We start from the raw sequence: 23,369 nt of genomic DNA, 5'->3' as shown, positions 1-23,369 counted from the left end.
TGTCACCTCCCCGGGCCTCAGTTGCCTTATCTAGAAAATGAATGGGTTGGAATAGATGACCTCTAACATTCTTTTTGGCTGTAAAACTGATCCTTTAGATTTGTGTGGGTGGCAGAGCTGGACCCAGGACTCTGGTCCCTTGGCTCTCAGCCCAGTGCTGGATCTGCTCCATCCCAGCTGTCTGTTCCCCAGGTGAGTGACTCTGGAGATCACAGGCATACAGTAAGTGCTTAACAAGGGCTGGGTTGAATGACTGTACTGTGCCACTTCATGGTTATGGAAGGATTGTACAACATGAGAAGGTGTGGCTAAATTACAATCTACAGCAGCTGAGGGAGTCTCCATGGGTAAGATTACAGAGACAGCAACTATCCAATTATCACAGGTATTATTGATAATCTCCACGTATGAGGTGCCCCACAGCAGAGTCTAATCAGATCCCGCCGATTCAGGACGAGGGGCCCCACTACCCATCAGAGCTAAAGGCAGAGGCCACCTGAGCCCAGGGAATCAAAGGCCCGGGGTCAGAGCAACTAAAAACATCCTCCCAGATGATCCAACTGGGACAGGAAGCTGTGAGCTTTGGATTGCATTAATGATCCAAACAGCCCCTTTAGAAAAGGTTACTATAGTTGGAAACTCTGGGTGATTTGGTGAAGAGTTCCACCCCCCAGCATCCAGGATTCCTCCCTCGACTGGCTGTCTCAATGAGTCTGTGCATCTCCCTCAGGGTTGGAGAATTAAGTACAGGCATGAGGAAAGAAACATTCTGTTCCTGGGTTCCCAGGAGAGGAGGGGCCCCTTGTTCAGGGAAGGGAGGCTGGTCTGTATCTGAAGAAAGGGATGGTGTCAGGCAGCTAGGGAACCGTCGCTGATGAGAGCTAAGGGCAGATGAGGCAAACAAGAACAGAGCTCTGAAGCTCCCCATCTCTGCTTTCAAAACCCCTTTTCAGAACCCCAAATGTTTCTGAAAGGTAACTTTTCTAATCAGTCTTTACGGATGCTTAATGCTGACAGACTTTGGCTAAATCGCTTATGTCTCTGGGTCTCAGTTTCCTCATCTCTAAAATTAGGGGGTTGGGCTACATAACCTTCTAGCTCTTTGGAAATCTATTCTCTTGCTGGAACCTCCATACGGCGATAAGGCTCAGTGCTGCTGCTCACTCTCCCTATCAGCTCACCTCCGGCCTGCCCCACCTCAACCCTGGCTTCCAGCCCCCCTGGCAATGATAACAACCTGCTTGACCTCATTCCTCCATGATAAGCATATTCCAACCCCGTAACACTCTCCCCAACTCAATGATTCTGAAGCCCCAGCTGTCATTGTACTAGCTTTGTTACCCATCCCTCTCTGCCGGCTCCCTTGTACCCCCAAAGCCCCCACTCCTTCCTACCACTGTCCCACTCAAGATCACGGCCTCCCTCACCATCCTTTCCCCCAACTTGCTGCTCGTGGTGGGAAAATTGGAATAATCCTTGCTCTCCACTGCCACTTCCAGACTCTCCCTCTCCTACCATCACACAATAGCCACCCCACCTTGGAGATTCATTCATTTTTTTTTCACCCAGTCAAGAACCTGGCAGCTGCCATTTATAGATCCCAGGACAGTCTCCTCCCTCCCTCCCTCCACGAGGTCAATGCCTGGCTCACAGTCTCTCTTCTGCCCTTATACTCAGTCTCCTTTGGTGGACCTTCCTTCAAGTCATGCCTGCTAACCATGAGGGTTCCCCTCTTGGCCCCTTCTTTTCTTCCCTCTCGATGCCATTTTACTTGGGGATCTCATCAGCTCCCATGGATTCAATCATCATCTCTATGCTGACGATTCTTCACCATCATCTCTGTGTAGGTTTGGAAACGCTGTTGTAGTGAATGGGATTTCCAGCCCTAACGGGCAGTCTCCACTCTCCAAATGCCTACTGGACACCTCCAACTGCACGTCCCACTTTCCTCTTAAACTCAATGTCTCCAAAACCGAACTTGTTACCTTTCTCTTCAAATTTTCCCCTCTTCCTAACTTTCCTATTACTGCTAAGGGCATGGCCATCCTCGTTGTCACCCAGGCTCACGACCTAGAGGTCGTTCTCAACTCTTCATTATCTCTAGCACCCCCTGCCCATATCCAGTGTGCTGCCAAGTCCCGTCCGTTCTACCTTCCCAACATCTCTTGAACATGCCCCCTCATCTCCTCTGACACCAGCCACCTGGTGCAGACCCTCGTCACCTCACTGCTGGACTAGCTGCTGGTAGGCTTCCCTGCCTCAAGGCTCTCCCCGCTCTAGGCCACCCTCCATTGACAGCCACCAAAATGGCCTTCCTGAAGTGCACATCGGACCATGTGCCCCTTCACCCCCTCCCCTATTTAATAAACTCCAGGGGTCGCTATCCTCCAGGATTAAACATAATGCCCTTGCTTTGGCTTTGAAAGCCCTGTACAACCTGGTCCCCTCCCAACCTTCTAGTCTTCTTCTACCTTACTGCCTTCCACATATTCTAGGATCTGGTGGCACTGGACTTCTTGCTATCCCTCCAACAAGACAGCCCCTCTCCCGACTCGGTGTCTATTCCTGGTACTCCCGGCTTCCTTTGAGTCTCAGCTACAGTCCCACCTTCCACAAGGGGCCTTGCCCACTTCCCCTCAATGCTAGTATCTTCCCTCTGCTGCTGATCTCCGTTTTATTCTGATTATATCTTGCTCGTACATTATTGTTTGCATATTGCCTCCCCTGTTGGAATGTAAGCACCTTGAGGGCAGGGGCTATTTCGGCCTTTCTTTGTATCCGCAGCATTTAGCACAATGCATGGCACGCATTTAGCACAATGCATGGCATGCAGCAAGCACTTAATAAATGGTTATTGAGATTCCTACCAATAGATTTTTCCAAGCTAATGAACAATATGGGTGGGTTTTATTCTTTCCCCTTTAGTGGAAAGATCCCAGTGGCTCTGAGGTCTGAGGGTCCCGTCTCTGTGACGCTCATGGCCTGTGGGACATTGGCCAAGTGACTTTACCTCTCTCCATGAGGCGCTTCATCTGTAAAATGAGGGGCTGGATTAGATGGCTTCTGAGGTCACTTCTGACTTTAAGTCTTTGATCTCAAGGTCCTCCCCTTATTTAACCTCTAGCTCACAAGACTCTACATGATCTACAAATTGGATAACCAAGGCTTGGAGTTTTTTGGGTTTTGGTCTTTTTAAAGCAGTAGAGAGGGGAGGTGGGAAGAAGAGAATACAAACCCAAGAACAAAATAAAATTGAATTAAATAATTAAAAAAACCTAACCCAAAACTGAGGTTTGGTTTGAAGTGAGATTGATGCCAGTAAGGGTTCACAAAGTGCTTGTAGGCCCCTTGGAGACAGACTGACCTCTTTGAGAAACGTCCTCTGCGTCTCCTCATCGAATCGGATGAGCTCCTTCATCACCATCACCTCACCGGTCTCCCGGTGAGTCACCTGGAGGAAATCACCATGTTGGGCTTGGCCCAGAGGGAAACCATCAGAAGGCCCTGCTCCAACTCCTCTGGAGAGGAAGGCAGCTCAACAGAAAAACCTTTTGCATAACAACCAAGTAACACAGAGGAACCATGGTAGAAGCAGGAGAAATGAAGTCAACGATGGGCTTTAAAATCCTTAGTGCGGCACCAACATAGTGGTATGGGGGAAAGAAAACTAGTCCAAGAGTTGAGAGGCAGATTTCACTTCTTCATTCTGGTTCATGCTGTGTAATCCCGGGCTAATAACTGAGCCTCTCTGTGTCTTAGTTTGCTTATCTGTTAAGGGAAGGCTATGGCCTAGTGTAACTCAAATGGTCCTAGATTTAACATGCAATGATTTAATGCTCTAAATGTAAGGGAAAAGGTTGAAGAGAGGGGGATGTTCAGTATCTTCAGCAATCCTTCGCCTGTCCATGGCCTCCCTCCCACTCACCCTGGGGCAAAGTGAGAGCCCATACCTTGATGGCTTGTCCAAAGCAGCCCTTCCCCAGCACTTCACCATGAATGAGGTCAGAGGGCCGGAAGATGCGGTGGGTTCGAGAGACGATTCGGAGGGACTCAGAACGGCCCAGGTCCTTCCGCTGGGAGGCAGGGGAGCCCAGGGAGCTGCCACAGGGTGATTTGTCAATGCTGCAGCTTCTCCTGTGGGCACATACAAGAGAGACTTGTAGAGACTGGGGCAGAACTCTTCTGCTCCCTACTTCCCACCTGTGTGGGATGAGGGTGGGGCTAGAGTCTTCTCCTGCCTCCAGAACCATCTCCTCCCTCCTTCTACCCTCTATCCTTCCTACCATAATGATTCTCGCCTACCACCCCTCCATCCATCCATAGTAGAGGTATATTTAAGGCCATTCCTCAGCAAAATGATCAAATTATGCAAGCCCAATTCTAATTGGAGTCCTTTTCCCCTTTGGGATGGCTCCTACCCTCACCTAAGGTGCTCAATAGTCTCGTATTTCTGCCCCTCACTTTATTAAACCCTGCCCATTTCCTCACATCTTAGTGTGAATGAGTGCTTATACTCCAGCTGCAGGGATATCTGAATCTGAGTTTGGGTCCTAACTGGGCGATGTAAGCAGGGGATATTTCACTTCCATCCTTCTATCTCCAGGACCCAGCAAAGTGCTATGCACATGGTAGGTGTTTAACAAATGTTTATTGGTTGTCTAATATCAGAAGAAGGTGGGGGACAGGGGGTCTTCCAGGTCTTGATGAATTCATACCAACTGTAGTGACTTCCTACCTTGTCTGCCTATAGGTAAGGTTAGTCCAGGGACACCATGTTTTAAGCTATCTGGTTTCCAAAAGGGCTTAGCTACACACACAAGGAAATGGCTAGTGAGGTCATCACGTGCAGTTCCCAGCTGAAAAGTTGCTAATTGTCAGCAGAGGGAGCTATCTACAAAAACAATTTTTTCTTCATTAGGAGCCTACGGTTTATTCTCAAATTGGGAAACAGCCAGAAAAAGCAATAGTGGGAGATGGTGGGCCTTGTTTTCTGCCATGGCCTTTGTCTAAAGGCCGAGAGCTGAGGGGTAATTCTGGAGATGACTCACAGGACAGGTCTCTGTCGGACAGGCCCTCCTGCTTCTGTGTTGGGGGTTCGGGCTGGGGAGCACAGCGGGCTTCGAAGATCTGCCAGAGGGCTGGCCTCTGGAGCTGTGCCATGGGCCAGGACATCATGGGGGTCATGCTCAATGGTCAGCTGGAGCAAGCGGCTGGTCTCTTGGATCAGCAGGTCGATCTGCAGAGAGCAAGCATGGGTGTGCTTGAGCAGGAGGGCATGAAACCTTTCAGCCCTCCCCTACCCATCAGCCCTCCCTTTACTCCGTCCGCCCACCTCCAGCACAGGCTGAAAGACCCAACTGTAGGGAATACCTCATCTAAGGGGACGTTCCGGATGGGAGTACCATTGATTTCTAGGATTCTATCTCCAATGTGGATGGAGTTCTTCACATCTGGACTGATGCAATCTGGGTCCACTCTACAGGGCACAGAATAGAAGAAGTTGTACAGACCAGGAACTGCCATGCAGTCATGGAATGTTAGAATGGATAGCGACCACAAGAATCATCTGGACCAGCTCCCGCATTTAGCAGAGGAAGGAACCGTCACTGGGGAGCAATAAAGGCCTTGGATGCAAACCTTAACTGCTGGCAAAAGCCAGGCTATCTGCACCAACAACTGGACACCCACCAGGAGTCCTGACAATCAGACCACTGCCAAGTCCACTGTGGGATCATGATCTGCTAACACACAGAGGAGGGATTCGGTCTATTCCTTTAAGCCCCCAAAGGAAGGGCCAGGAGCAGCAAAGTGTTTCTATTTCCAATTGGCAGGGCCTGGGCCTAGAGAGAGGAAGAGGAAAGTCTCACAACTGCCAATCAATCTCCTCCCTTGCCCAGTTAGGGCCCAGCCACTTAACTGAGTCTCACCTACCAAGGCCTTCTAGTCTCAGGGATCATAGATTCCCAGTTGGAAGGGTCGTAGAGGCGCCCTAGTCCACCCTTCTGAATTTACAGATGAGGAAGCTGAGGCCCAGACAGGGGAAGCGATTTGCCCAAGGTCACACAGGTAGTAAGTGGCAGAGCTGGGACCTGAACCCAGGGCTCTGATTCCAAATCCCACATTCTTTCTGCTTAATCATGCTTCCAGTTAATTAAAAAAAAACAACAACACACAAAAGATGCATTCATCGGAAAAGACTGAGAAGCTATGGCTGAAATGCATTTCCTTCTAGGAAGCTTTAGGAAGGGAAGAGGTTAACAATCCTTAAGGCTCCTTCCCCAGACTTAGAGAAGTCGGGGTGCCTGAGGTCAGGCCCTGCCTCCTTCCCAGCCTTGGCTTATTGACTTGTGTATGAACATGCTGTCTCCCCCACTAGAGTCAGCTTCTCAAGGGCAGGCAAATTTCATTGTTTGTCCTTTTCTCTCCAGTGCCCTGGCCAGAGCAGGTAATTAATAAAAGTGCTTGTCTATTGGCTGAGAGTTGGAAGAGGGGCGGGGAATGCTCATCGATGGGCCTGGGAGTATCGAGAGTGGCCAACAGTGGGCATGACTCTCGGATCTCTCTCTAGTGTGACATGATTGGATTTCTAAGCTTCTTGCCCCTGCCCAGCCTCCGGTCTGGGGACAGAAAGGGTCAGGAATTGGGGAAATCTTAGAATTGGGAGAGACCTTCAGAGATCATTTAGTCCAACTTCCTAACTATGCAGGAGACCCCTCCATGGCACTCTCTAGCGTCTGCTTGAGTACTTCCAGTAATAGGAAGCTCACTACTTTTTTTTTTTTTGGTTTTCAGTGAGGCAGTGGGGGTTAAGTGACTTGCCCAGGGTCACACAGCTAGTAACTGTCAAGTATCTGAGGCCGGATTTGAACTCAGGTCCTCCTGACTCCAAGGTTAGAGTCACCTAGATGCCCCCAGAAGCTCAGTACTTTCAAGAAGTGCCTAAATCTACTGTTGGATAGCTCTCACAGTCTGTACATGAAGGACATACATGTTTCATTCCCTAGAGTCAGGAAGACCTCAGTTCAAATCCAGGCTCAGACACTTACTAGCTGTGTGACCTTGAGAAAGTCACTTAACCGCCATCTGCCTCAGTTTCCTCAACTGTAAAATGGGAATAATAATAGCACTTACCTTCCGGAGTTGTTGTGAGGATCAAATGAGAGTCTATTTGTAAATGCTTAGCACAGTGCCTAGCACAGAGTAGATATTTAATAAATGTTTATCATTAAATCATCTTCATGATGGCTTATTATATTGAACCAGTATCTTCCTCCCTGTAACTTCCACCTACTGTTCCTAGCTCCACTCTCAGGGCCAAGCAGGACAAGTCCTACTCTTTTTCCAGATCACAGCCCCACTGGCATTGAAGACAGCTTCCATGCCCCATGTACTGGGCCTCTCCCAGCTCCCACCTGCCCCACCCCACATCTTTTCTTCTACAGTCTAAATATCCCTACTCCGTTCAACCAATGGCATGGTTTCCAGACCTGGCAACCATCCTAGCTGTCCTCCCCTGGACATCCTCCAATTTGTAAGTGTCTGTGCTCAGAAATGGAGATGCTACCCCAGGTCAGAAGGCAGCTCCTTGCTCCCTCTGGAGGGTGATGGGGCTGAGCTTCTAGGAATCACGAGCTGATGGTTCTACTGTACTCTGTCTTGTTCAGACTGCCTATGGTGTACTATGCTCAGCCCTGGGCACCACAGTTTAAGACGGACGTTGATAAATTGGAGAGTGTCCAGAGGAAGACAACCAGGACAGTCAAGGGCCTTGAGTCCATGTCACATGAGGATGGGGTGGAGGAAATGGAAATGTTTAGTCTGGGGAAGAGAAGGCTCAGCAGGGACATGACTGTTCTCTTCAGGGATCGTGTGTGTGTGTGTGTGTGTGTGTGTGTGTGTGTGTGTGTGTGTGTGTGTGTCCTTGCTTAGGTAAGGGCTGGGCAACCATGGTCAATGGCATTCTTTCCAACCCTCAAACTCTGCAGTTCCAAGAGTCTGGGATCTTGCATGCATGAGAAAATTCCCTGTACGAAGAGAAGTGAACCAAGGCCCTGAGGCCAAACACTGAGAGTTCTGAGTTTTTACTCTCTCCCCAACACTTAGCCTGAATCTCCTACCTGTGGTTCACAAGAAGTCCTTACTCATATTTTCAAAACCCCTGGTCCCAGGCCAGTTCCTTCCCTTCTAGTCCTGGGCTGACATAAATGCCACATGAGCTGTACCCTTGGTGTGACTCACCTTTGCCTCCCACCTCCCGAGGGGCCCAAGAGGAATGCTCACCCACGAACTCGGACCGTGTGGGAGTGCTCAGAGCCACAGCCCTGCTGGCCATAGGGTGGGTCAATGGACACAGAGAGCCCTCGCTTGCCATCGGTGGAGGCTGGGATGGACACCAAGGTGACTGTATGTGGGAGGCGGGACCCCGGCGAGTCAGGCAGGATTTGCTCGATGACTGGAGTCACCACCATTTGGTAATAGCAATGCCCGCTGGGGAGGGCACAGGCAGTCAAGAGAGAGGAGGAAAGACGGAGATCAGGCCAAGGGAGAAAAAAGAAACCACAGTATAACGTGTCCTAATTAGGCCCAGTCCCCCAGCCTGCATTGGCATGGGAGAGCTGGAAGGGCCCTTAAAGACCAGCTAATCTACTGTTTTGGGGATAAATTGTCATGGATCTGCAAAAAACTTCATTAAGATAAGTACATAATTTCTAAACCCTATAAACAACTGATTCCTTTTCCCCCCAATCTTGGGCTTCCTCTTTTTCCTTCTTTCTAGGTCTCCATTTCTTGGTCTAACCCCTTCCCCTCAAGGGCTCGGGCCTTCCCTCCCACACTACTTTGTGCATTTGTGCATGTATTTAATAACTTTGTAATTGATGCTGTATATATTTTCACAGGGACTCGTCTTCTCCATTAGAACACAAGCTCTTTGTGCATAGAGACTGGTCCATTCTTATACTTCTGTCCCCAGTGCCTGGCTTAATAAACGCTTGTTGACTGCCTGAGAGCTCTGGAAGACTCTCAGTGGTGAGGACAGGAGGCCACGGAACATTAGCTATTTTACCAGTCTGCAAGATACCTTGGTTTGGGAAACAATAATCTAGGTTAGCCTGTCCCAGTTCACAGAGTGGGAAAACTGAGACCCAAAGAATGACATGCTCAACAATATGCAGGGAACTTGTTGGCAAGGCCAGAGCTAGAACCCAGAATCTTCTGTCTTCGCTGCTCACTGGGCCTGAACTCACCAGTAGAGCTTGGATCGTTCCACCAGGGCATAGGTGTCCCCGTCTCCAATGAAGGCCCCACATGTGAGGCAGATGAAACATTCCGGATGGTACTTCTGGTCCCCTGCCACCTGCAGACACAGAGAGAAAGACCAGAGTTTGGAGTCTGCCCTCTTTCCCCATGATGGATACGTTCTTGTCCTCCATGCCCTTCTCCTAGCCACTGGCCTCCACATTTTCCTCAGTCTCTGCCAATCACTGATTCAATAATGCAACTTAATTCACCCATCTATCCATCCATCCAATCATCCATCCACTCATCTATTCACCCATCCATCCAACCACCCATCACCCATCTGTCAAAGCATCCATCCAACCATCCATCAACCATCCATCCATTCATCCACCCAGTCATCTATTCATCACCCAAATATTCATTGTCCGTCAATTCCATCCATCCATCCATCCATCCATCCATCCATCCATCCATCCATCAAACCTTCCACTGAACCATCCACCCACTTATCTATTCATTCAACTAGCCATCATCCATCCACTCATTTCACCCATCCATCCATCCAACCGTCCATCATCCATCTGTCAAAGCATCCATCCATCCGTCCATCATCCATCCACCCATCTATTCATCACCTAAATATTCATTATCCATCCATTCAATTATCCATGCACTCATCTATTCATCTAAACATCCATCATCTATCCATCCATCCATCATTCATTCATCCATTCATCAAACCTTCCACTGAACTATCATTCACTTATCTACTTATCCAACTAGCTATCATCCAGCCATCCATCATCCATCTATCCATCCATCCAATCATTCATCCACTCATCTATTCATCATCCATCCATTCAATCATCCATGTACTCATCTATTTACCCAAACATCCATCCTTCATCCATCCATCAATCCATCATTCATTCATCCATTTATCAAACCTTCCACTGAACCATCCATCCAACCATCCATCAATCTGATCATCCTTGTACTCATCTATCCATCCATCCATCCATCCATCCATCCATCCATCCATCCATCCATCCTATAGACCTTCATTAAGTAGCTACTACGTGCAGAACTAGAAGAGACACAAAGTTCAGATGGGACACAAGCCCTCCCTTACAGAGACCAACAACTCTGAGAAGGCGGAGTCAGATTTAGGCTTAAATCCTCAGGTCCTTAAACACCCGAAATTCTGAAAGGCAAACTATGGACACAAAGACAAAGGACTTTACCACAGGCCAGAGCAGAGCCAGGCACGGACAAGAAAGAGACTGAGTGTGCACTAGAAATGGGGAGGGAAATCCAGGGATAGAAGAGCCCCCAAGATTTGTGTGTGTGTGCGTGTGTGTGTGTGTGTGTGTGCACACGTGCATACGTGTGCGCTCGTGGTAGGTACTCACCATGACCAGCCCTTTGGTGATCTGCTCAGAGCAGCCATGGCATGACTCGCCATAGCGGACCCAATAGTCCTTCTTACAGTACAGCTGCCCATCCTTCTCATAGTACTGGTGGGAGAGGGAGGCACCACATTCACAGCACCTGGATCGGAGACAAGAAGGAGGCTCAGATGGATCCCTGCCTCTGGACCACATCCACCCATGTACCTGCTCACATGCTGACCCTCCAGGAAGAACCACTGCCCAGCAGCCAGGTCTTCTGGTCCATCAGCATTTGGAAGCGGGCACTCCCAGTCTACATTGGCACAGCACACCACGAGGAAACAACAAAGGCCTTGGAACCAGACTGCATTTGGGAGGGGTGGGGGAGAAATGCCAGACCTAGATAACCAAACCACAGAACTTTAGTACTGGAAGGGACCTAAGAGAAGATCTAAATTCTTTGGCCCTTTGGTCCTAAGATTTCGAGTTCTCAAGCACTTGAGTGAATGTCTGATCTGATCCCCTCATTCTACAAAGGTGAAGTCAGTGGTACAGTGGAAGTGAGACTAAGGAGCAGTACCAAGGTTCAAATCCCAGCTATGCTGCTTACTTACTACCCCTGTGACCTTGGGCAAGCAGCCCTTGGCCTCAGTTTCCTCATCTGTAAAAATGAGACACTTGGAACAGAAGCCTCTGAGGTTGCTCCCTGCTCTAGATCCATGAGCTGAAAACTGAAGTTCAAGAGACATTAAAAAATCTGTCTGAGCTGGCCCTGGGGCGAGAGCTAGAGTTAAAACTCAGGTCCTTTGACCCCAAGTCCTGGGCTATCTGTGCTGCTCAGTCTCCTAGGAGGCTTTGGAGACGAGTGACTTCAGATATCCTCTGCACTGAGGCTCTTGGAATTTGTTTTTAAAAATCACCTATCACCGTATTTCAATAGTTTCCTTTGTGATGCTATGGATTTTATTTTGTGCATTTAAACATGATTCAGGGAAGGAATCCACAAACTTGAACATACTGGTGGTTTTTTTTTTTTGGCAAACAAACAAAAAAGCCACTAAGAGCCGAGGCCCTGGTAGTCTCCTTATTTACAGACAAAGAAACTTAGTCCAGAGACAAACTCCCCCAAGGAGAGAAGCAAGTTTCCCCTCCCCGAGGCCTTCAGTAGAGGATCACTGGCTGGGGGTGTTATCGGGGGCAGAGGCTGACTGTGACGCAGGGAAGAGCAAAGTGGGACCACAAATCCCACCTAGACTTTTCAAGGTCATCTCAACAGAATATCAGCACCCTAGAGCTGGAAGGCACTGCAGAGGGCAAACCCTCATTTTACAGATGGGGAAACCAAAGTGGGAGAAAGCTGCTCAAAGACTTGCCCAAGGTCACACACCTAAGCTAAGGCAGAGCTCAGGTCTCTAGACTCCAGTTTTTTTTTTTTACCTGCATTAAGCTAAAGGGATGCACAAAGGTGGGGAAAAAAACAGAGCTGGGGAGGATGGGGATAGATCCGGCCCCTGAGGCTGGAACGAGATCTGCCTTGGCCGAGCAGGAAGCCAGGTTGATGACATCAGCAGTCAGGCTACTGCAACTTGAGATCCCCCCTTGAGTTAGGACCCCCTGGGCTCAGGCCTGATTAAGTAGCAGAGCTGGAATTCTACATGCTTGGGGGAAAGGGGGACGAAAGGGGATAGCTGTCTGGCCAAACAGGAAGGAAGGAGAGAAGGAGGAGGGAGAAAAGGCGGGGGGAGCAAGAGAGGCCAGGCAGGAGGGGCTGCGGCATCCTAGAGCCAGCGATGGCGAAGCGTTCTCTTTAAGGGGCGGACAGACAGTTCCTCATTGTCTGGAAGCTGAAGCGCCTCCCTGCTCCCTCCCCCCAAAGAGCCCAGGAGACTGAACACAGAAGCTGCCGCAGTCCTGGGCTGCAGATGGGGCTCCGAGGGGAGGGGGCGGGGGCTGTCCACGCCTCTGCCCAGCCAGCCCCTCCAGGGCAGAGGAGGGGGGAGGGGAGGCACCAGCCCTGCATTGTATGGGGGGAGCCCGAGGCAGCAGAGGCAGCAGAACAGAAAGGAGATGCCTGGGAGAAGGGATGTGGGGCGCACTGGGGCTGCCTCCCTACCAGGGAAGCCAATAGTGCGGAGGGTGGGTACGGCAGGTGGTGGACAGAGTAACACAGGTGTGCTTGGGGCCCCAAAGCTGGGCACTGGGGGAGGGGGAGAGAAGAAACGTGGCCTCCAGGAGTCCTCCCCCTCCAGTGCCATGATGTCATCCCAGAGCTCAATGGTGAACTTGAACCCAGGCAGGGTTGGCCTGGCCAATGGAGGTTTGGGGCCAGGTGGGGGTGGGGGGGCCGGGGGCGGGGCTCGGCAACTCCATTAACTCCTGGAAAGCTGTACCGGGCTTCCTCCCCACCAGATCCCAAGTGGGGCTGGCTCGGGGCCCACTCTCACAAATAAGCCTCATCTGTCTGTGCTCCCCCTCCCCAAGCCTCTGCCAAGAAAGGGCTGCTCTCAGGATACCCAGCTCTCCCAGAAATCCCCCGAGAAAGAGGCCTGGGTCTGGGAGGAGGAGAAAAATGACTGGGGGTCCACAAGCGAATGTCCCACCCCAGAGCCAGACTTTCTTAGGCCCTTCTAAGAATGACAGCTGGAGAGCACCGCTACCCTCACATCCCTTGGCTTACAAAGAATGTGAGGATGCCGGGTACCCAAAGCCCGCTTGGTACCCAGTCCTCCAGCTCCTGGCCCCTCTAACAACCAAGTGCTTCCTTGGAAATCGGGGAGCCCAGAAGCCTCCACATTCAGAATCCAATCTTTAAAATCTTTCTTCACTTTCACTCTGCTGGTATATGCTGCACTGTAGGAAGGGGGTGACGTCACAGCCTCCCACCCCAGACAGTGAGGACACATTGAGAAACCGGATGTGAAACACAGGAGCGTGGGCCCCATCCACAGCAGGCAGTCAGGGAAAACCCAAGGCATCTCCTTCTGTTGCCGAAAACAACCCTATAGATAGCCCAGTCCCTCCCACTATGAGAAAGAAACTGAGGCCCAGAAAGGAAGTGACTAGCCTGGGACTGCCCAGCTGGTAAGGGTCAGAACTAGGAATGCAGCCTCGGTTTTCTGCAGCCCAGCTTTGGGGTCTTCTCCACTAGGCTACCCTTGCTGGGATCCCTGGGAGACAGGCTGTTCTTTTTCTAAGCCAGGTCAGCCTTCCCATATGATGCGTCTCTCATTCATTCACTGCTTTACTCCAAGACCTTTCTCCCACCTGCCCCCTTCTCCCTGGTCACCGGCAGACACCTGAGTTCAGGACCTCAAGAAGTCTCACCTGGACTAGTTGTAACGGCCTCCTAGACTCCAGCCTCTTCCCTTCCCAAGTCATCTTTTCCATACCACACAGTTATTCCTAACACCTAGGTCTGACAACGCCAGGCCTCTGCTCAAAAACTCCAGACGCTCCCTACAGCCTCAAAGTTCTAAGACAAACTTCTCTGGTTAACCTTCTGAGCCCTTTCCCATCTGTCTCAGTGCCTGAGGCCACACTTCCTGCTTGTCCTGTCCCTCCCTATCTGCCTTTCCCCAGCCCTGGAATGTTCTTCTTTCTTGCCCGTCTCCAGGAACCCCTGGTTCTCTACAAGATTCAGATCAAAGGTTCTCTTATCTATGAAGTTTTTCAAGATTCCCTCAGAAAGCGCTTTTCTCTCAAAGAGGATATAATTCCCTGCCTCTGAGGGGCTTACACTCTTAACTCCAACCCCTCCCTCCAGGGAATAGGGCTTTTCCACAGAAAGGGAGCTGGGAGGGTAAGGTCATTAGGAGAAGCAGCAGCAGCAGCAACAGCAGCAAGGGGCTGGCCCCAGGGCACAGGGCAGCCTCTGTCTCCAGTGGGGTGAGCCATCATCTGCGATGCCTGATGCTTTTTGCTTGGCAGCCAACGGGATCTTGCTCAAGCCTGCCAGATAGCCTTGGCTAAGAGTAAGCAGAAAGCTGATGGGGAAGGAGGGGAGGGAAGAGGTCAGGATCACTCAGGCCACTGGGCTGGTCACCAGTCTCCTGGCAGATCAGCCTAGAGGTGGAAAGACAAGAACCCAGCTCCGCTAATTATTCTCTGGGTGACCTTGGGTCAATTCCTTCCCTTCTCTGGGACTCCACAACCTTTCCCATAAAATGAAGGGGTCAGAGTCAGGCCTAAGGTAAATAATATCAGGGCACTGGGTGAGGGAGTAAGATAAGCTAAGATAATAAGATGAAGTTATTATCCTCCAATCCAGAAGGTAGAGAACTGGGCCAGAGGCTGGCCAGCCAGCCAGCCAACACTCAGGAGCACTGCCCCAGGTCCATTCATGGCCCAATGAGAGGCTCTGATTTCACAGGTGTGAGTGGCTCTCCAGCAGGAAAGAAGGCCTTCTCTGAGAGCAGGTCAACAACTCTTCAGCAACCTAGTCTTAGGAGGGTTGCCTGAGGGTTCTGCGGCTAAAGACCATGCTCCAGGATGGGTCAGACCAAGGGTGTCCTCCAGGCTCTGAGGCTACCCATCCTTTACAGCACTCACATATCACCTAGCCTTACCATCTCATTTGTAGACATGCTAGGATGCCCAGTGCAGAGCTGGAAGGCCCTCACAGGCCATGGAGTCCAGGGCTGACCCTGGCTCAGAATCACATTTATAAATGAATAAAATAGAAACTAATTATGCCATACAATTCTCAAAATATTTTTTAAAAAAAGTTCACAGAGCACAGATGAAGAAATGCTGATCTAGGCCAGCCCCTTAGTTTTACAGACAAGGAAACCGAGGGACTTGGCATTGGAGGTGAGATATGAGCCAGGGCTTCTGACACCAGACCTCCATCACATCCATGAAGGCAATGGATCTGACCAGCCCTAGTGTCCCTACAAATGGATGAGGGGAGTGATCCCTCAGGTCAGCGCTGTCCAGGACATCTGGGAGGGGAGAGGCCTGGGTCAGTCCACATAACCACTTGTCTCCTTCATCCAGCCGCCATGTTTCAGTTCTCCAAGGCTACCCAGACCTGGCCCCCCCTTCCCCCTCCTCCCTCCCTCCGCTCCAGTCCTGGGTGGGGGGGGCTAAGGAAGGGCACAGGTACCTCAGATGATGAAGCCCCAAGGCGGCCGCCCCACTGGGAGCTGGAGGGGGAGAGGGATCTGTTAGGACTTACTTGGCCCTGGCCAGGAAGTAACGTCTCCTGAGGGTTGAGGCCAGCATCCTCGGCAGCTGTGGCCTCCAGGGGGGTCAGGGACCAAAGAGGAAGCTAAGGCGTGGTCAGGACTCACAACTCCACCCCCGCCTCCAGCCCTAGTCTATGCCCCTAGAAACCACACACCAAGGGGTGGGGCTAGTGTGGCCTCAGGCTCAGTGAAAGGCCAGGGAAGGGAGAAAGGAGAAAATGTGGGCAAGGGTTCTTCCCCCTCCTCAACTTCTCAAGGAGGGTGGTTAAACAATACCTGCAAGTTCCTGCAGTGGGCTATGCTCTAGAGGAGGAGGGGTGGGGCAGAGGCCAGGCAGGAGCTCCCAGGTGCCCAGCCTTACCCCAGGCTCAGGAGGGTAGCCTCTCTTGACCACCCCCTCCCCTCTCACTTCTCACTTCTCTGACCACCTGATCTAGCACCTGTCTCCAGGACCACAGATTTGGGACTGGAAGGGAGCTCAGAGCCCACAGCGTCCAAACTCCTCATTTTACAGATGGGGAAACTGAGGCCTAGATAGTGAAGGGCCAGTTCCAGTCCTTGGTCTTCACAGGATCATAGCTTTAAAGCCCACCCCCTTCATTTTACACATGAGGAAACTGAGGCCCAGAGAATGCAGTGAACTTGCCCAAGGTCACACAGGTGGGGTCACAGAATTGGACCTGGAAGGGTGTTTAGAGGTCATTCAGTCCCCCTCATTTTACACATGGGGAAACTGAGACCCCCGAGCGGGTAGTCCGAATGTAAACCCAAGGTATTATTTTATTTATTATCAGTATATAATTTATTAAATTGAGTTTGTTACTATTAAACTCAAATTCAATAAAATGGAAGAAAAGAGTATCCTACAATTGTCTAATGCTGTTCAATGTGAGTTTGTTTAGTAGTCAATAACACGATTATTTTCCTGGGTAGGAATTCAGCACTGGGTGGGCTATCCTGTGGGGGTGGGGGAGGGGAGGGAGGGATCCACAGACCACAGATGACAGGCCTGAGGCTAGAAGGGACCTCAAAGGCCATTTAGTCCACCCCATCCCTCATTTTACAAGTGAGGAAACTGAGGCCCAGAGAGGGCCCAAGGCCACACAGGTAGGAAGGGCAGTGGAAAGAGTGAGGAAAAACACTGACTTTGGAGCCCGAGGAACCAAGGTTCCAATACAGACTCCTTTGGTACAAATGGAATGAGCACCAATACTGGAGTCTGAGGGCTTGGGTTCGAATTTTGCCTCTGATATTTACTACCTGTGGGCCCTTAGGCAAGCCCCTTCTACTCTCTGGGCCTCTGTTCCCTCGTCTCTAAAATGAAGTGACTGGAATAGATGCTGTCTAGGGCCCTTTCCAGCTGTCCGTCCTGTGATCTGCACTTTGTCTAGGGTAGAGCAACTGAGCTCTGCCCACTGGATCTGGCCTGGGGGGGCGCTATCGGGACCCCAGGAGGAGGGAAAAACTCTGGGTTAGCCTGAAATCCTTGCTGAGATGGTGTGTGTGTGCCAGGCCCTCAAGGAAAACTCCAAGCCCGGGCAGGCACGAGACAGAAATACTGGAAGCCGGGAAGGCTGCTCTCCCCAAGGCCGTTCAGGATGGGGCCCGGCTAGAAGACTCCTGGGTCCCTGGCCATCCTTGCCATTCCGATCGTCACAACACCTGAGCTCTTCTGGGGGGAAGCTTCTCCTTTTCAAGAGAGGAAAACCAAGACCCAGAAGAAATGACTCACCCAAGGTCTCACAGCGAGTCAGTAACACAGTCTGGACTAGGACTCAAGCTGGGTTCTCCCCATTGCAACACCCTCCTTTCCCGGGCCTGGCACAAACCACCCGTCGGCACGGGCCACAGGCAAAAGCAGAGTCAGGTTCAAATACTGCCCCTGATCCTCACTCCCTGTGTGACATGGGCTAAGTCACAGCACCTCTCCGTGCCTCAGCTTTCTTCTTTATAAAATATGATGACCTCTGAGTTCCCTTCCAGGTTATAATAAACAGAAGGTCCGTTCCTTTGCCCGTGGCCACGTGGAGGGAGAACAAGGACCCAGACCTCCCACCTTCGGGTCCACGGCTCCCTCTTCCACATCCAAGCCCTAGGGTACTCCATCAGAGATCTTTTTCTGGTTTGACCTGGGCCAGACCAAGGTCATTCTGAATTCATCCCCACTGCACATCCTTCTGCTTCGTCCACTAAGACCAAGGGTCCTTAACCTGGGATCTATGAACTTGTTTTAAAAAATATTTTGAAAACCATTTCAGTTGCATGAGTTTATCTGTCTTTTATTTGGTGCTTTTAAGAAGAGGATTCTGAGAAGATCCACGGGGTTCACCAGGCTGTCTGCCAGAGGCCTAGGACACACCAAAAGTGGAACCCCCAAATGAGAGGCGGGTGCGATGTGTCCAATACCTGGGTGAAATAATAGCCAGTACATACATGTGTGTACACCTCTCTCTACCTGATTTGTAAAGCGCTTTACATATGTTCACTTGTGTGATCCAGATAAACGGTTTCTCCAGGACATCCCAGCTCGACCAGGTGGACGTGAGAGGCCACCTAGTTCATTCTTCTCTGCTTACAGAAAAGGAAACTGAGGCTCAGACATAGCAGTTCCTCTGACACAGGGAATTTGGGGCTGAATTGGGTTGACAGCCTGCCTCCTTTCTACATCGCACTGACTGTTCTAAACACTTTGTTTAGGGGTATCTGCTTAGCCATCGAGGTGCGACCTGGGGGTAGTGGGTGATCAGCTAGCTGTCCTCAGACACAGGAGGTCTTGGGTTCTGAGTCTTGCCTCTGGCATATCCTGGCCTCATAGCCCTAGGCCAGTCACTTCACTTTCCAGGCGACTTTCTAAGACTGCAGACTACCAAAGGAGGAGCAGGGCTGCCCTGATGGACGGAATTCTTTCATGGGGAGCTCCCTATATCAAAGCAATCTGAGGCTGGTCCTTGTCCAGCCCCCAGGGCATTTTTGAGTTCCGCTGGGAATCCTTGGACCTAACAAGTACCAGGAGAACATCTCCCCCTCTTCCCCTCTGCCTCCCTCTCTCCTGCCCACCTCCCCCCCAGCCCCCAGCCCTACCTGAAGCAGTCAGAATGCCAGTCAGCATTCAGGGCCTGGAGGTACTGGCCATCATAGATGCTCTGGCCACAGCTTGAACACACCGGCAGATCACTTCCTGGAAGGGGTGGAGCAGATGGGAGACAGAGAGTGAGTGACTGCTTGGCATGGTGCCTGCCCCTCCTCCACCCATGCCAGGCTGGGGCCAAGCAGGACCCTGTGCTAGGCCATCTGTACCCAGGCTTCAGAGAGGATTAGTCAGGGAAGGGGAAAGGGAAAGGGGGTGGAATCAGTCAATCAATCAGCATTCTTTCTGTGCCTGCCGTATGCCAGATAAAACTAACACATTTCCTACCCTCGAGGTTTATGGCTCACCTTGACAAACAGGAGAAATGAAGATAAGGGGAAGAATTCTTCCCTGGGCCAACACATCCATTCTTCCTCTCCCTGCCCATCCATCCCAAGGAGAGCCAGTGTGTTAGTACCTAATAATCCCTGGGTGGTCTGGAGTCCTTGACTCTGGGGCCCTTGGGCAAATGCCACTATGGAATCATACCTACGGGAAGGCTCTGGAATTAGAGGGTGGGGTGGGGTAGGTTTGGGCCTGTCATATTCCATCTCTGGGCCTTAGTTTCCTCTATGAAACACGAGGGTGTCAGACCAGCCAGGGTCTGAGGTCTCTACCACCTCTAGGTCTATAAGCCTGCGATTCATTTCCAGACTGTGGGAAAAGAGGCAGACGCCTGAGATGTGTCCCTGGCCAGCCTTCCGTCGAGCCGGGAGAAGGGGATGTCAGAGAATGAGGCTGAGAGCACCTGAGGGCTCCTCCTGGGAGAATTCTGGGGAGAAGCAGGAAAGAAAAAGCCTCTGCCAGCAGTCCATCCTTATTTGCTTAGTCATCCCCCCAGCTCTCCCCATACTGGCCGCAGAATGCTGGAGATGGTGAAGCCCTGAGAGATCAATTGGGCCAATTCCCTCACATTATGGGGAAGGGACCTGCGGTCCTGAGAAGGAAATGATAACTGATGTTCAGGATTGCAGTTAGCGCTGGAAAGGACCTTCTGACCCTTTTCAAACATTCGTCCTCTCACTGGAGTTTCACTACAATGCTTCGAGGTAGATGTAACGGGCCTTCTTTTCCCCATTTTACAAATGAGGAAACTGAGGCCCAGAGAGCTAGTGACTTGCTCAAAGTCACCCTACGTGACCCAACTCCCAGCTTTCCCAGCACACCACATTTGATTTTCTATGACAATAGACTGGGGAGCCATGGTGTGCCTAGTTCAATACATCCAACTACCCTCATCTTCCTTCAGTTGGTTTTGGAGAACCTAGCAGGGTAGGGGTGGATTGGCCTCAGAAACATGCTTGTCTGGATACATACTTGAAAGTGTTTGGGTTCCTTGAGTCTACCCTGTTTGTGGCTGGTGGTGATATATTTGGCAAAGGGCTTGGGGGCACAGGGGAAAGTCTTGGGGTAAGAATGGAAGGAAGCTGCCTCTAGATTAAAAATCAGCCTTGTAAACTCTCCAATTCTACGTGTGAACATGTGTGTGAGACTTCAAGAAAATCACTTAACTCTCTGTGCCTCAGTTTCCTTATCTGTAAAACGAGGGGTTTGGACTCAGCTATCTCTGCAGTCCCTTTGAGTTCTAAACTGATGACCTTATGAGCTTACATGATGCCAGCCACCAGTCACTAATCAGCTTGGCCCTAGGGGCCAGGAAGTCTCCATACAATGGGGGATAACCAGAATAGCCCCTTGCCCCCAAATGTGTCCCCTACCTGAGGCCTGACTCCCTAGAAGGGACCAAAGTCCTCCATTCCCCTGACAGGTAGCAGGACAGGAAGGCAGGTAGCCTTGGGAAGAACATAGGTCCCACCGAGGCGTAAGGGGCTTGCATCTCAGCTTTCCTCCAGAGCCTGGTTTGACATGAGGAAAGCCAGGCATCCTGGAGATGTGGAAAGAAGCAGGAGGAGGCCTGGCAGACAGAGGGAAAGGGCCCAGAAAGGGGAAGCCAGGGATGCCCTGACTTCACCTACGTCATGGGTTTGCTCTGCCCAATCCCCCACAAGAGGCGACATTCTGCCTGCCAACATGTGGAGCGTGTCCGTGGCATAGGATGTCAGAGCTGGACGGAACCTTGCATATTCTTTTACTCAACCCCTTCATTTTCAGAGGCGGAAACTGAGGCCCAGAGAGATCCCATGGAAAACAAGACACAGAGCCAGAATTAGTCTCTGAGTCCCCTAATGTAATGAGCCAGCTCCCTCCTTCATTGTGGGCCTCCGTGGAGGCAGGTCTGGGCGCAGGGCTGAGAAGCGAGGGCGAAACCAACAGCTGAGAGCCAAGAAGGTGGCGGGGAAAGGAGAGGCCGCCCAAAATTTGTCAGGGGTGGAAATCTGTCCAGGCAGAGGGGAAGGGCCTCTGAGACAAGGGGATTCCAACTGGAGGCCTGATGGCAGACCACCTAGGAGAAGCTGCTTAGTAGGGAGAGGGTGGGACAGCAGGGGTGGGAATTTGCCCACTGGATCCTCTTGTCCAGTTGGTCCAATACAGGACATGCTTAAGATGGACTGGAGGATGGGATGAAGGGATGGAGGCAACAGGAACAGCAGGGAGGCTGTTCAAAGGTGGGGGGCCATAGGGGCTAGGGACAGGTTATGGGGACAGCATTAGGCATAGAGGACAGGAATGGTTACTGAGGGGCAATCAGGGAAAGTGAGGTGATGCTTAGGGTCATTCAGAGCTTGGAGGTCATCCAGTCCAGCCGCCCTGATTTACAGATGAGGAAACTGAGATGGAGGCAGGTGTGCCTTGCCCAAGGTCACACAGGCAGTGAAACAGCAGAGGGAATTATGAACTCAGGCCCCTAATCAAGAGGGCAGCGTCGGAGTATGCAGGGAACACCGGAATTGGACTCACAGGGCCTGGATTCAAACTCTGGCTTTGCAGTTTGCCTGCCTGTGTGACCTTGACTAAGTCAATTCACTTTTCTGGATCCCAGTTTCCTATCTGCAAAACGGGGAGGTTGGATTATGGGGTGTCGGGGGCCCTTCTAGCTCTGAATCTGTGATCCCATGACTTGTTGGGGGGGTGTCTTTCTATTACAGGATACTCCCGTTCAGCGTTATGGATGGGGGTGGGGGTGGGGTTAGGGCATTAGAGGAGATAAAAGGTCTGGGATGGGTAGGAGCCGAGGCAGTCCGAAGTCTGGAGGGGATGAAGAGAGAGGTCGTCACGGGCACAGGAGGATGGAGATGGGGATGACATAGGGATGGGGTTCAGGGGATGGGCGCTGGGACTGTCGGGCTGGGGCAAGGCAGGGAAGGGAGAATGAGGTCAGGGGAGGGCCGGACGGGGGTGCGAGCAGGACAGCGGGACGGGGGGGGGGGGCGGACGATAAGAGGGTAGTCACGCCGAGAATGCCGGGCGCGTGGCGCCGCGCGGGGAGTCGGCCAAGGGCCCCCGGGGCGCCCGGGGCTGGGGGAGGGGCCGGCCCCCGAGCGTCCGCCTGCACACTCTTACACACTCATGCCCACTCTTGCACACGCACGCTCACCTTCCTCCTCTCCCATACGTTCTTCCCTCCAGGTGCAGCAGAGGAGCATCAACCTCATGCATTCGGCAGGGCCGGGGCCGGGGCCGGGGCCGGGCCGGGCCGGGCGCCCAGCGCCGCAGCCACCAGCCCCGGGCCGGGCCGGGGGCGAGGGCCGGAGGTCGGGGTGGGGCTCGGGGCGCCCCGCGGGCCGGGCGCGCCGCCGCTGCCGCCGCCTCTGCTCCGGCTGCTGCTGCCGACTCCGCAGCCGCTGCGTCGCCGGGGCCGCCGCTGGGCGCTCCGGGCTCCAGCCGCTGCTGCGGGGAGGGGAGGGAGGGATGCAGGGCAGGGGGCGGGCCTGCGCAGCCGGGATCCCTGGGACGGAGCTGCGGCGGCGGCGGCGGCGGTGGCGGTGGCGGCTGGGCCCGGGCCCGGGGCGGGGGTGGGGACCCTGGCAGCGCCGGCGCGGAGACCTGGGGGCGGGGTCTGAGCCCGGGGGCGGGGCCTGGGTACCTAGCAGCGCGGCGCGGATGGCCTGGGGGCGGGGCCGGGGAACCCAGCGGCGCCGCTCGGATGGCCTGGGGGCGGGGCCTAGGCCGGGAGGCGGGGCCGGGGACCCCGGAGGCGCCTGCGCGGAGGCCTGGGGCGGGGAGGGGGCGGGGCTCCCACGACCTTGGCCACCGCCCCCAGTCCGGGTCCCTCCCCCTGCGCTCCCAAGTCCCGGGAGGCCAGTCTCTAGCAGCCCCCAGCCTCACTCTTCCCCTTGGTACACAGTAGGCGCCTCATGGATGTCTCGCTGATCGATGGGTCTCCCCTTGCTTGGCCTTCCGCGCCGTCCCCCTCCCCAGGGCGCAGGGAAGGGGCCAGCCCGGACACGGGGCCGCACCAAGAGAAACGTGCCCGGGTCGGAGCTTCTCCGGTCCTTGGCATTGTTCCCCCCAGCGCCTAGTACA

General features: G+C 52.5%; 1 protein-coding gene across 2 annotated transcripts in view; it reads right to left on the bottom strand.

Annotated features, from left to right (window-relative positions):
• LIMK1 (LIM domain kinase 1) overlaps positions 1-22,579 on the bottom strand; it is a 31,998-nt gene extending 9,419 nt beyond the window's left edge. Inside the window, exons 1-9 of one of the 2 annotated variants that reach the window (XM_021005675.2) lie at positions 22,441-22,579; positions 18,899-18,995; positions 10,653-10,791; positions 9,246-9,355; positions 8,281-8,487; positions 5,371-5,476; positions 5,049-5,236; positions 3,951-4,134; positions 3,365-3,451 (exon numbers count right to left, since the gene is read on the bottom strand). In XM_021005675.2, coding sequence (XP_020861334.1) covers positions 3,365-3,451; positions 3,951-4,134; positions 5,049-5,236; positions 5,371-5,476; positions 8,281-8,487; positions 9,246-9,355; positions 10,653-10,791; positions 18,899-18,995; positions 22,441-22,498 — 1,176 coding nt within the window. In that variant the 5' untranslated portion in view covers positions 22,499-22,579. Of the gene's footprint in view, positions 1-3,364; positions 3,452-3,950; positions 4,135-5,048; positions 5,237-5,370; positions 5,477-8,280; positions 8,488-9,245; positions 9,356-10,652; positions 10,792-15,807; positions 15,913-18,898; positions 18,996-22,440 lie in introns of those variants that run through there. The other variant, XM_021005677.2, reaches the window with a different exon arrangement.
• Positions 22,580-23,369: the final 790 nt, after the last annotated feature.

The sequence above is a fragment of the Phascolarctos cinereus genome, unplaced genomic scaffold (assembly GCF_003287225.1).
Source record: "Phascolarctos cinereus isolate Bilbo 61053 unplaced genomic scaffold, phaCin_HiC Scaffold_5;HRSCAF=322, whole genome shotgun sequence".
Taxonomy (NCBI): domain Eukaryota; kingdom Metazoa; phylum Chordata; class Mammalia; order Diprotodontia; family Phascolarctidae; genus Phascolarctos; species Phascolarctos cinereus.
This window is presented reverse-complemented; position numbering and strand designations above follow the sequence as displayed.